Source organism: Jaculus jaculus, chromosome 4, assembly GCF_020740685.1.
Source record: "Jaculus jaculus isolate mJacJac1 chromosome 4, mJacJac1.mat.Y.cur, whole genome shotgun sequence".
NCBI lineage: Eukaryota > Metazoa > Chordata > Mammalia > Rodentia > Dipodidae > Jaculus > Jaculus jaculus.
Window position 1 is genome coordinate 159,541,705 of NC_059105.1, and position 14,113 is coordinate 159,555,817.

Below are 14,113 nucleotides of genomic sequence, written 5' to 3' on the forward strand. Positions count from 1 at the left end.
TGCATGCTCCACCCTGTGCATCTGGTTTACATGGGACCTGGAGAATCGAACCTGGGTCCTTAGGCTTCACAGACAAGAACCTTAACTGCTAAGCCATGTCTCCAGCCCTCTTGTTTGTTTTTCACCTTTATTTCTGTGTTTCATTATGGTTGTTATATTTAAAGTATTTTTTCTAGGTAAGCCCAAGAGACTGCCCTTTTTTTTTTTATGCAAGAGAGAGAGAGAGAACGCTGGAACTGGAAATTCGAACGTAAGTCCTTAGGCTTCGTAGGCAAGCACCTTAACCACTAAGCCATTTCTCTAGTCCTTTAAATTTTTTTTTAATAAATGTGTTTGGTTTTTTTTGAGGTAGTGCCTCACTCTAGCCCAGGGTGACATGGAATTCACTATGTAGTGAATTCACTACAAGTTTGTAGATGCATGTGTCACCTTGTGCATATACTTTTATGTGGGTCCTAGGGAATCAAATCTGGATTTTTTGGCTTTGCAGGCAAGTGCCTTAACTGCTAAGCCATCTCTCCAGCCCCACCGTGACAGTTTTTATTGCTAAATTTTCAAGTTTACACTTATGTTTTCTTCCTAATGTCTAATCTGCTGCTATATCCTTAGATTTAAAAAAAAAAAAAATCAGAGGGCTAGAGAGATAACTTAGCAGTTAGTTAAGGTGCTTGCTTGCAAAGCCTAAGGACACAGGTTCAGTTTCCCCAGTACCCACATAAGCCAGGTGTACAAAGTGGCACATGTGTCTGTAATTTGCTTGCAGTAGCTCCAGAGGCCCTGGTGCACCCATTTTCTCTCTCTCTCAAATAAATATATAAAATATTGAAAAATTAGACATTAAGATAGTCACCTCTTAAAGTTTAGTGCTTGTCTTTTTTACATCTTTATTTTTCATTATTATTCATTTGCAGGAAGAGAGAAAATAAGTACGGGCACACCAGGGCCTCCTGCCACTGCAAATAAATCCCAAATGTATAAGGCACTTTGTGCATCTGCTTTTACATGGGGGCCAAGGAATCAACCGAGCCCAGGCCACCACGGCTTTGAAAGTGGCTATAACCACTGAACCATCTCTCCAGCCCCTTTCATGGGTCTGTGTTTCTCTTCCACATGTCCAAGTCTTTTTCAGTCACCCTCAGTCCAACCAGCAGGAACGCGTGCTGAGTGTGAGCTGTAGGAACTTTTACACCTCCTCCTCCTTTTGAGTGCTCCTCTGTTCGTTTTTTTCTCCAGCTTTTGGTAGTTTTCTCCCACAAGGCTCCTTCTGTATATCCAGAACTGCCTCTCAGTGTGGCTTCCTCCTCTCTGGTCATCTCAAGAATTCTCTGTTGGTTTCTTTGAATTCTTTTTTTTTTTTAAGGATGAGTCACCAAGTCCCGGAAGATCCTACCTTTTATTATTTATTTATTTATTTATTTATTTATTTATTTATTTATTTATTTATTTGAGAGCGACAGACACAGAGAGAAAGACAGATAGAGGGAGAGAGAGAGAATGGGTGTGCCAGGGCTTCCAGCCTCTGCAAACGAACTCCAGACGCGTGCACCCCCTTGTGCATCTGGCTAACGTGGGACCTGGGGAACCGAGCCTCGAACCGGGGTCCTTAGGCTTCACAGGCAAGCGCTTAACCGCTAAGCCATCTCTCCAGCCCTCTTTGAATTCTTAACTGTCTCTTCAACTTAATAAATTGCTGGACTTTCCATCCTTGTGCTACTACATGGAAATTCTTTTCATGTAGTAAGTTGAAGACATCATAGGCTCTGTCTGTTGTCCTATGTCTGAGAACCCTTGTTTTATATAATTCGATTTATACTTTCTTTGAGGCAAACCCAACACACTGGCCTTTAAATTTTTTTTTTAACTTAAAGATCCATCTACCTACCTACCTACCTACCTATCTATCTATTAGAGGAAGAGAGGGAGAGAGAAAGAGAGAGAATGGGCACACCAGGGCCTCCAGCCACTGCAAATAAACTCCAGATGCATGTGCCACCATGTGCATCTGGCTTATATAGGACCTGGAGAATTGAACTTGGGTCCTTGGGCTTCGCAGGTATATGCCTTAACCACTAAGTCATCTCTCCAGCACCCCCCCCCAACTTTTTTTAACGAGAGAGAGAAAAAAAAAATTGGCATGCCAGGGCTTCCAGCCTCTGCAATCAAACTCCAGACGCTTGCGCCACCTCGTACACAGGTGTGACTTTGCGTGCTTGCATCGCATTGAGCATCTGGCTTACGTGGGATCTGGAGAGTTGAACATGAGTCCTTAGGCTTCGCAGGCAAGCACCTTAATGGCTTCGGTGCCATCTCTGCAGCCCTTGTTTATTCTTTACATGCATGTGGAGGCAACAGGTCAGTGTTGGGTGACTTCCTCTATCATTCGCTATCATGTTTACTGAGACCAGTGAGCTCATGAAATCCAGAGCTCACTGATTCAGTAGATCAAAGCCTCACTCTCCCAGTTACAACACTGAAAGATCGAGGAACCTGTCAGCCTGCTCTCTTCCTTCACATCCTTCATTCCACTCAACAACAGTACCGGTGTGTCTGCTTTCAACACCTGTCTGCCACTATGCCCTTTGCAAACCCTCCATGCCTACTACCCAACAGACTGGGCAGGAAGCCGATCTCAGCTCCATCTTCCACCTGGGTTATTTAGTCTAACTGGTCTCTTTGCTGACATTTGCTGGCGAGACCACAGCAGAGTCATCACCGTGCTCATTTTCTCACAACTCAAGGATGACCCCCCCACTTCCTAACAGCCCACATCTTTGCAGTGGCCTGGACCAGCCTCACAAGCTTAGGGACTGTCTCCTACCACTGTTTCCCTCACAGGCTCTTCTCCAGCCTCTAGGCCTCAGGGCTCTTTCCTGGATAGGCCAAACAAATCAGGACCTTGGTCTAGACCATTCCCTTCCCCTGAAGTCTTATCCAGAACTGACATGCTAGGCTTCCTTTTTCCTTCGGGTGTCTACTCAGATACATTCTGTGAGGCATTGTGGGTCTCCTACACAAGCTAGAATCCACCCGACCACATCCTTTCTTCCTTTACACTGCTTTAATTTCTGCGGAGCATCGATCATTTTTGTACACATTAAATGTTAAAGTATTAAATTTGCTTCTGGAAATTCTCACTCGAGTCCTAGTGCTTGATACTCATTTGGGTGCTTTTCACTGAAATTCACATGTGTGTAGATGTGTGTGCCCTGTGCACATGCATGGGGAAGCCAGGACAACATCAAGGTGTCCTCCTCTTTACTCTCATTCATGTGTTTCCTTAAGACAGAGCATCTCAGGCTGGAGAGATGGTTTAGCGATTAAGGCACTTGCCTGCAAAGCCAAAGGACCCACATAAACCAGATGCACAAAGAGGCGCATGCATCTGGAGTTTGTTTGCAGTGGCTAGAGACCCTGGTGTGACCATTCTCTCTCTTTCTCTCTCCCTGCCTATCTCTATCTCTCTCTCTCAAATACATAAATAAAAATAAAATATTTTTTTAAAAGATACACATTACAGGCTATTGCCAAGGTCCTTGGTTTCCCACCAGGAATAGATGGTAAGACCCTATTGCTGAAGACTTCACATACTTGGGCTGCAAGGCCACTGAGAAATCCTGCTGGAACTGAGCTGAAAACCTCCTCCATGTAGACTAGCTGACAGAAAGCTGGAAGAAGCCATTCTGCATACAGGTCAAAGGGAGAGAGAGAAACCACCAGTGAAGATACTCAACAGTGGACACTGCAAGCCTTATATTTGGCCAGCCAGGCCAAATGAGCCAGTGAGAGCACGTCTGTCATGGTGGAAACCAACTGCCCTATAATTGGACTGGAGGCCTGCTCTATGGGAGGGAATACAACCCTGATACTGAAAACTTAAAACAGGGATAGTTATGAGCCCTAGGCATGTAACGTCTGCTGCTGTCTGGCTAAATGTATATACTATGCTTATCAAACTGCCCAGTAAGCACTTCTCTTTTATATTAATGCTACTCTCACTTTTTTGGTAGAGAATCTTCTCTTTTCAGATAGCAGTGACCTTGGGATGACTCAGAAGGCATCATGGTGCTGGAAAGAAGTGACAGGAGTGCTCAGCACTGCAATATCTCTCTCACACCTTCCAAGGCTCAGGGTCTATTGTGGAAGAGGTGGTGGAAAGAATATAAGAGCCAAAGGAAGGGTAGGACTCCTTACAATGTGCTCCCCCCAGACACAAAATGGCCTGGATATCCATGACCTCACAGTGCCTGACCTACACAAGACCGTCATAACAGGACGAAAAGATCATGACATCAAAATAAAAAAAGAGACTGATTGAGAGGGGGAGGGGATATGATAGACAATGGAGTTTCAAAGGGGAAAGGTGGGGGGAAGTGAGGGCATTACCATGGAATATTATTTATAATCATGGAAGTTGTTAATAAAAAATACATAAGTGAAAAAAAAGATAGAGCATTTCTCTAAACGGTGACCTGCCAAGATCTTTGATGCTAAGCTGGGCAAGACTTGGGTTTGCATGAAGATAAGGCAACTGCATACCTTCTTGGGAGAAAAATGTATATAGGTTTTTCGAGGTAGGGTCTCACTCTAGCCCAGGCTGACCTGGAATTCACTATGGAGTCTCAGTGGTGATCCTCCTACCTCTGCCTCCCCAGTGCTGGGATTAAAGGTGTGTGCCACCATGCCCGGCTGGGAGTAAAATATTTTAACACCTAGGGAAAGCTGAGAACTTATTCTGCATGTGTGTATGCAGGGCTGCCAACATTATGAAAGTCCATTGGCTTGCTCTTACTGCAAAGAACAACTACTTCCTAAAAGAAAGTCTAAATTGTCGGGTGCAGGCCTGTAATCCCAGCACTCAGGACACACAGTAGGATCACTACTATGTGATGTCTAAATGTCTAAATTTATTAATTTTTGTTATTGCTTCAACCAACAGAAAATATAAAACAGGAGCTGGAAGGATGGCTCAGTGGTTAAAAGTGCTTGCTAACAAAGCCTGCTGGCTACCGCTCAATCCCCCAGCACCCATATAAAGCCAGGTGCACAAAGTGGCACATGCATCTGGGGTTCATTTGCAGTGGCTAGACACCCTGATACCCTTACTCACTCACACTCTCTCTCTCACAATAAATTAATTGCAAATAAATTTTTTAAAAAAGAAAATATAAAACTGAAATAATACTATAGTTACAGGAACTATGAAACAACCCTTAAGGAGACATTTTCTGCAGATAATAAGCAACTTCTCACTTATGTAGATGATAGAGGCAATCATAACAGGAGGAATAAAAACTAACAGTTTTCTGCCATAAAAGCAATCATGGATAATACTGAAAAAATGCACCTGAGAAAATATAAAATTAAAAAAAAACAATGATTGAGATGGGGAGGTAATATGATGGAGAATGGAATTTCAAAGGGGAAAGTGTGGGGGGGAGGGAGGGAATTACCATGGGATATTTTTTTATAATCATGGAAAATGTTAATAAAAATTAAAAAAAAAAAAAATTTAAAAAAACAAATACAAAAACAAGTGAAAAAAAACTAGCTAAAAGACACCATTTTTTTCAGTTCAGCAAAAATTATTACAGGAAAACAACAACAAAAATTACTACAGATCCTTGTTTTGGACTGGGTTCATGTACGAGGACCAAACAGATCAGACCAAACCAAAAATAAAAGTACTCGTGCGGGGGCTTGGGAGACAGCATAGTGGTTAAGGCACTTGCCTGCGAAGCCTAAGGACTCAGGTTCGAAGCCCCAGTACCCATATAAAGCCAGATGCACATGGTGGCACATGGTTTTGGAATTTGCCTACAGTGGCAAGAGGCCCTGTCACGCCCATTCTCTCTCCATCTTCTTCCTCCCCCCCCCTTCTCTTAAGTAAATAAATAAAATATTCTAGGGCTGGAGAGATGGCTTAGCGGTTAAACGCTTGCCTGTGAAGCCTAAGGGCCCCAGTTCGAGGCTCGGTTCCCCAGGTCCCACGTTAGCCAGATGCACAAGGGGGCGCACGCATCTGGAGTTCGTTTGCAGAGGCTGGAAGCTCTGGCGCGCCCATTCTCTCTCTCTCCCTCTATCTGTCCTTCTCTCTGTGTCTGTCACTCTCAAATAAAAAAGAAAAATATTCTAAAAAATTAAAAGTACCCATGCTGCCTGGCATGGTGGTGCACACCTTTAATCCCTTTAACCCCTGGTTGCTTCAACTTTTGCAGAACAGTGACCGACAGTAATCTGGTGTTAATTAGTCAGGGTTTTCTGTTCCGTATTCTTGTTCCCACTCACCAAAGTAGTGAGAGTTCATTCTAGTGTGTTGAATGGAGGCTGCCTGATCTATGACTCATAAATAAAAGCTGATTAGCTTTATAATTAGCTAGCTATCCATTTAAGGAGCGAACAAGGAATTGCCAAATTGGAGGAAACTAGACTGAATCTTAAAACAAGAAGGAAAAAAAAAAAAAGACAATGAAAGGGCTGGAGTGATAGCTCAGCGGTTAAGGCCCTTGCCTGCAAAGCCGAAGGACGCGGGTTCGATTACCCAGTACCCACATAAAGCCTGATGCACAAGGGGGCGCATGTGTCTAGAGTTCGTTTACATGGCTAGCTGTCCTAGCACGTCCATTCTCTCTATCTACCGATTTCTCTCCCCCCCCCAAAGGTAAATAAAGTAATTTTTAAAAAGACAGTAGAAAAAATAGTGAAATCTCAATAAACCTATAATCCAGCATAAAGGCAAGCTGAAAGCTTCCAAACAAAGAAAATCCCCATGCAGGCCTTTGTCAGTGTTCTCTGCCAAAACACCTGTTCTTCCAGGAAGTTCTAAACCAGCCAAACCACACCCTTGTCCACATTAACTGCTAGAAGTATTGTTTGGAGTTACATTGCTGCTAAGTTTAATGAGATTAGTTCTTCATTCTAGGTCTATACATATTAAATCTAAACGTTCTTTCACATGATCTTCACATGCCTTGTATTTTACTTCCAGTTCCTTTTTCAAGTTTTGTCTGACATTACATGACAGTTACACCCTTTGCCTTTTTGTCACAGAGCTTTTTTTTTTTTTTTTTTTTTTTTTTTTTTGGTGTTTCAAGGTAAGATCTCACTATATAGCTCAGGCTGACCTGGAATTCACCATATAGCCCCAGGGTGGCCTCAAACTCACAGCCACCCTCCTACCTCTGCCTCCAGAGTGCTGAGGTTAATGGCATGCGCCACCACGCCCGGCTTGTCACACAACTTTTATAGTACAGTTTGCTAAATGACCTTTACAATCGGTGCTCATGAGCTGGAAAGATGGCTCAGCAGTTAAGGCACTTGCAGGCAAAGCTGGAGGACTCAGGTTCGATTCCCCAGTATGCATGTAAAGTCAGATACGTGTGTCTGGAGTTTGTTTGCAGTGGCTGGAAGGCCATGGCAAGCGCATTGTCATGCTCCCTCTTTCTCTGACTCTGTATCTCTCTCTCTCTCTCTGGCTCTCTCAAATAAATAAAATATATTTTTTATTTATTTATTTGAGAGCAACAGACAGAGAGAGAAAGAGGCGGATAAATAGATACAGAATGGGCAGGCAAGGGCCTCCAGCCACTGCAAAGGACCTCCAGATGCGTGCGCCCCCTTGTGCAAATGGCTAACATGGGTCCTGGGGAATCGAGCCTCGAACTGGGGTCCTTAGGCTTCACAGGCAAGCGTTTAACCACTAAGCCATCTCTCCAGCCCAATAAAATATTTTTTTAAATATTAGTGCTTAGAACTAAGTATATTTGATATACTAGAGTATGTGAAATTATCCTCTTGTTTTGGACACTGTGCTTCTGTGCCTAGAACTGCCCTCCCTCTTTTATTTTTATATTTTTATTTTATTTTACCTTTTGGTTTTTCAAGGTAGTGTCTCACTCTAGCCCAGGCTAACCTGGAATTCACTATGGAGTCTCAGGGTGGCCTCGAACTCACGGCGATCCTCCTACCTCTGCCTCCTGAGTGCTGGGATTAAAGGCGTGCGCCACCATGACTGGCTTGCCCTCCCTTTTTTAGCAGCTACATCACATTGTTGGTCACACATGATCACAATCAAGAAAGTCTTTCTCAGCCGGGTGTGGTGGCGCACACCTTTAATCCCAGCACTCGGGAGGCAGAGGTAGGAGGACTGCCGTGAGTTCGAGGCCACCCTGAGACTCCATAGTGAATTCCAGGTCAGCCTGGGCTAGAGTGAGACACTACCTTGAAGACCCCATCCCCACACCCCAAAGAAAAGAAAAAGGAAGTCTTTCCCATATGCATTCCTGCGAAGGAATTGTCAGGGTTTGACAGGGGGCACAGCTGCTAATACCATCCTGCTTCTATAACACACACTGTAAGTGCCAATTATATGCCAGACAACTGCCGCTCTACCCGTTGCAACCCATGTTCCACTTTTGCTATGGTCTGAGCACTAAGTTAGCTGTGTTCCCTCATTAGCACGTTCAACCCCCCAGTCCCCTAAGTGCTTGGATGAAGTGGCTGAGCCTTTGGGAGGTAACTGGGTAATGAGGTCAGGGACCACCTGAATGGGGTGAAGGCCCTTAGGAAAGAGACCCCTGAAATCCTTGGCCATCTCCCTTATAAGAAGTTACACAGAAAAGATCAGGGCTGGAGACATGGCTTAGCAGTTAAGGTGCATGCCTGCAAAGCCAAAGGACCCTGGTTCGACTCCCCAGGACCCAAGTGAGCCAGATGCACAAGGGGGCGCACGCATCTGGAGTTCATTTGCAGTGGCTGGAGGCCCTGGTGCGTCCATTCTCTCTCTTTACATGCCTATCTCTGTATCTCTCTCACTCTTAAATAAATAAATAAAAATAAAATATTAAAAAAAAGATCACTGTATGGAAAGCGGGTGCTCATCAGTCTCCATAAACCATTAGAGATAATTTTTTTTATAAGGCACTCAGTTTATGGCACTTGGTGACAGCAGAGCAAGCAGACTAAAGACTACTTTCCAAATTTAACTAAGGAATTCACTTTAACAAAACTTGTAAAGGGGGCTGGAGAGATGGCTTAGCGTTTAAGGTGCTTGCCCGCAAAGCCTAAGGACCCACGTTCAATTCTCCAGTACCCACATAAGCCAGATGCACATGGTGGTGCGTGTGACTGAAGGTCATAGAGGCCTTGGCACACCCGTTCTCTCTCTCTGTCTCTCTCAAATCAATGAATAAAAACTATATTTAGGAGCTGGTGAAATGGCTTAGCGTTTGCCTGCGAAGCCTAAGGACCCCAGTTCGATTCCCCGGGACCCACATAAGCCAGATACACAAGGTGGCGCATGCATCTGGAGTTGGTTTGCAATGGCTAAAGGCCCTGGCATGCCCATTCTCTCTTTCTCTCTATCTGCCTCTCTCTCAAATAAATAAACTATTTTAAAAAACTACTTTTAAAAAAACTTGCAAAAGGCTGGACTAACAGAAACTATGCAGTGGAGCCCAGTCAGTATCCAACTATATATTGAACAAACTTAAATCTTGCACAATAGCCTTCTGGGCTATTGAGGATAGACCATCACTTCGCACCCTTCCCCTTACTTCACAGAATCACAATGGCAAAGTGATATACAGGGTACCAGTGCACTCTTCATCTCTCTCAGCTTTGTCTGAGACATAAATCTCAACTGGGAAAGCCTCCTGGAGCATGAACACACACACACACACACACACACACACACAGCCACACTTTCAACTGGGGCGCACTACCTTCCTTCCAGAAACCCAAGCGTCATGTCTGAGTTTCTCAATAGTTCTCTCAAGACTGGAGTCAGCGATTACACAAAGCCAACTCATTACTTCCTTCTACCTGGACTTCATCAGTCTCTTTCTCTGACCTTTCACCAACAACATCTGCAGATTCCTTTGAAGTTAAAGCACTGGTCATTTCTTCCTGGTCATGTGTCATAAACATTCACAACAACGTGCACTGTGATGCTCTGATGTCTGCTTAATGATCGCCTGTCTGTCTGTCTGTCTATTCTTTCTATCTATCTATCTATCTATCTATCTATGTATCGATGTATGTATGTATGTATCTATCTGTCTGTCTGTCTGTCTGTCTTTCTGTCTGTTTATCTGCCTAGTGTTCCAGGGCATGTTAACTAAACGTCAACATTTGGAAAGCAAGCCTATCTATCTATGTATCGATGTATGTATGTATGTATGTATGTATCTGTCTGTCTGTCTGTCTGTCTGTCTATCTGCCTAGTGTTCCAGGGCATGTTAACTAAACATCAACATTTGGAAAGCAAGCCTATCTATCTATCTATGTATCGATGTATGTATGTATGTATGTATCTATCTATCTATCTGTCTGTCTGTCTGTCTGTCTGTCTGTCTCTGTCTGTCTGTCTGTCTGTCTATCTGCCTAGTGTTCCAGGGCATGTTAACTAAACATCAACATTTGGAAAGCAAGCCTATCTATCTATGTATCGATGTATGTATGTATGTATGTATGTATGTATGTATCTGTCTGTCTGTCTGTCTGTCTGTCTGTCTATCTGCCTAGTGTTCCAGGGCATGTTAACTAAACATCAACATTTGGAAAGCAAGCCTATCTATCTATCTATGTATCGATGTATGTATGTATGTATGTATGTATCTGTCTGTCTGTCTGTCTGTCTCTGTCTGTCTGTCTGTCTGTCTATCTGCCTAGTGTTCCAGGGCATGTTAACTAAACGTCAACATTTGGAAAGCAAGCCTCCCCTTATTTGTCGCTAATGGGAACAGAGGGTTCCTGGGTTAGAAATGGGATGCCAGGAACACTGGGTCACCTCACACGACCCCTAAGCCCCAGAGGAGGGAGGGTGCTGGCAAGCCCAGGAGCCTGGCAGAGGCACCTGCTCTCTCCAAGGAGGGGCATCAGCAGCGGCGGCGGCGGCGGCGGCGGCGGGCATCCCCGGCCTCTCCCCCTCACCTCTCTTATCCAGGAGCCACATGAAACCGAAGCAGGGCAGAAAGCCGATGGGTCCCCAGAGCACCAGCAGCGCGATGTCCCAGCTGGAGAAGCCGTAGGCCTGGCGCGCCGAGTTCTGGATGGGGCCCCAGGTGTTCCACACGAGGCCCTGCGCGAAGGCGAGCAGCGAGAACAGCAGCAGCACCAGCCAGCGGCGGCCGTACACCCGCCCGGGGCCCGGGCCCACCGCGGGCGATCCCACCACCGCCGCAGCCGCCGCCGCCTCCCGGGCCCGGCGCGCCGCCCCCGGCCCAGGCCCGAGCAGCGGCTGCCGCTCCTCCTCGCTGCTCCAGCCCGAGCCCATGGCGACGGCGCTCGAACCGGCCCGGCCCGGCCCGGCCCGGGGCCCAGGCCCTGCCCCTGCGCGCGCCGGGGCCGCGATCAGGGCGGAGGCGGCTGCAGACCAGCCCGGTGCGCGCGCGCGCTCGCCGGCCGCTGCCCGAACCGCCGCGATCTCCCTCGGCCTCCCGGCCGCGTCTGCTGCGCCTGCGCCGCCCCGAAGGAGGCGGGGATGGTGGGGCGGGGGGAGACGGAGACGGAGGCGGGGAAAGCCGGGGAGATCCCGGAGCCAAGCTGGGATGGATGGAGAATGCAAAAACTCCCCCCCCCCACGCCCCGGGGTGGCTGAGCGCGTCCGCCCGCAGCGAGGGTGGCTGGAGGAAGTGCCCAAAGTTTACATCAGGTGCTTCGTAAACAACTGTGACCTCAGGGCCACTTAACCATCCCACGCCGAGCTTCTAGATTAGGCTTACTTTTGTTTTGACAGAGGTGCTGGCTTCAGAAATTATAGGGGGGCGGGGGCGGCGGGGGATGTGGTTGGGTGGGGAGGTGGGTGTTGGAGACACGGCTTAGCGGTTAAACCACTTTGCCTTGCAAAGTCAAAGGACCCAGGTTCGACTCCCCAGGACCCACGTAAGCCAGCTGCACAAGGTGGTATAAGGCACTCGCCTGCAAAGCCAAAGGACCTCTTCGGTTCGATTCCCCAGAACCCACGTGAGCCAGCTGCACAAGGTGGCACACGCGTGTGGAGTTCGTGGCACGCCCATTCTCTCTCTCAAATAAGTACAATAAAATTAATTAAAAAAAAGAAATTATAGGGACTGGAGAGATGGCTGAGCGGTTAAGCGCTTACTTGCAAAACAAGCCTAAGGAACCCAGTTCGAGGCTCGATTCCCCAGGACCCTCGTGAGCCAGATGCACAAGGGGGCGCACGCATCTGGAGATCGTTGGCAGTGGAAGGAGGCCCTGGCGCGCCCATTGTCTCTCTCTCTCTCTCTGCCTCCTTCCCTCTCTGTCTGTCGTTCTCAAATAAATAAATTTTAAAAATATTTTTAAAAAGGAAAGAAATTATAGGAGGGTAAGGGATAAGGGGAGGGCTCAGCGGTTAAATGATAGGAGGGTAGGATAAGATTGAGGTATAGGAGAAGGTTCCAGGGTAGATTGATTTTTTATTTTATTTATTTTGAGAGAAAAAGAGGCAAAATGGGCGTACGAGGTCCTCCAGCCATGCAAAGGAACTCCAGACGCATGCACCACCTTGTGCATTTTTGCTTATGTGAGCCCTGGGGAATCGAACCTCGGTCCTTAGACTTCGCAGGCAAGCACCTTAACCGCTAGGCCATCTCTCCAGCCCTCTTGATTTATTTTTTAGTGTGTGCGTGTACCATAATATGTATATAGCCTTCTAAACTACCTTTTTGTATCCTACATATTCAATGAGATCATAAGCCAATTGCACTCACAAAGTTAGAACCTTTCTTTCTTTCTTTTACTTTTTTTATTTTCCTTCGAGGTAGGGTCTCACTCTAGCTCAGGCTGACCTGGAATTCACAATGTAGTCTCTGGGTGGCCTTGAACTCAAGCTGATCATCCGACCTCTGCTTCCCGAGTGCTGGGATTCAAGGCGCGCGCCACCACGCCGGGCCTAAAACACAATCTTTCTACCCATCTTGTCTATCACGCAAATGGACGAACAGTAAGGATTACGTGCTGATTAAGGATATTTGCCCCCCCCCCCACAAAAAAAGTGATCTAGATCCACCTCCTGCTTTGGTTTTGAAGACTAAACCACGAGGCCATCTGTTTTAATACACACGTCCAGACGGGTGTCAGTGTCCTTGAAAAGCCAACTCAAGCCATTTGGGTGTCTGGCCTGGGAAATGAGTCACAAGGGGACGTGTAAGGGACACTGCCCGAGGTTCTTGTTACCAGGCAACCGTGTAAAACAGGAGCAGAAGGGCGGAGGAGGAGGCGTGGTGGGCGTTACCCTGGCACCCTGCACGCGCTGGACGCTGCCCTGGCACCCAGCACGCGGTGGACGCTGCCCTGGCACCCAGCACGCGGTGGGCGCTGCCCTGACACCCAGCACGGGGTGGACGCTGCCCTGGCACCCAGCACGCGGTGGACGCTGCCCTGGCACCCAGCACGCGGTGGACGCTGCCCTGACACCCAGCACGGGGTGGACGCTGCCCTGACACCCAGCACGGGGGTGGGACGCTGCCCTTGGCACCCAGCACGGGGTGGGCGCTGCCCTGACACCCAGCACGCGCGTGGGACGCTGCCCTGGCACCCAGCACGCGGTGGACGCTGCCCTGGCACCCAGCACGCGGTGGGACGGCTGCCCTGACCACCCAGCACGCGGTGGACGCTGCCCTGTCACCCAGCACGGGGTGGACGCTGCCCTGACACCCAGCACGGGGTGGGCGCTGCCCTGACACCCAGCACGCGGTGGACGCTGCCCTGACACCCAGCACGCGGTGGACGCTGCCCTGACACCCAGCACGGGGTGGACGCTGCCCTGTCACCCAGCACGGGGTGGGCGCTGCCCTTGGCACCCAGCACGCGGTGGACGCTGCCCTGACACCCAGCACGGGGTGGGCGCTGCCCTGTCACCCAGCACGGGGTGGACGCTGCCCTTGGCACCCACCCACCCAGCCGCAACAGATCCTCCAGCCGTTCTCTTGGGGGCAGCGAAAAGCCAAGGCAGGCGGGGACCCGGGGATGAGGAACAGGGAGCAGCCGCGGAAAGCAAGCCAAAGCCCGGCGCGAAAGCAGCCCGGGGCACAGGGGGGAAAAAAAAAAAAGCAAACAAGCTGGGCCACGTGCTCGGCTGCCGGCTTCAAAACAAACCCGCCCCGCCCCGCCC

At 48.0% G+C, this 14,113-nt stretch overlaps 1 protein-coding gene across 1 annotated transcript in view; it reads right to left on the reverse strand.

Annotated features, from left to right (window-relative positions):
• Positions 1 to 11,272, reverse strand: part of Slc49a4 (solute carrier family 49 member 4) — an 86,405-nt gene extending 75,133 nt beyond the window's left edge. The window contains exon 1 of the mRNA XM_004663928.2: positions 10,930 to 11,272. Coding sequence (XP_004663985.2) covers positions 10,930 to 11,272 — 343 coding nt within the window. The remainder of the gene's footprint in view (positions 1 to 10,929) is intronic.
• Between the last annotated feature and the right edge of the window lie 2,841 nt (positions 11,273 to 14,113).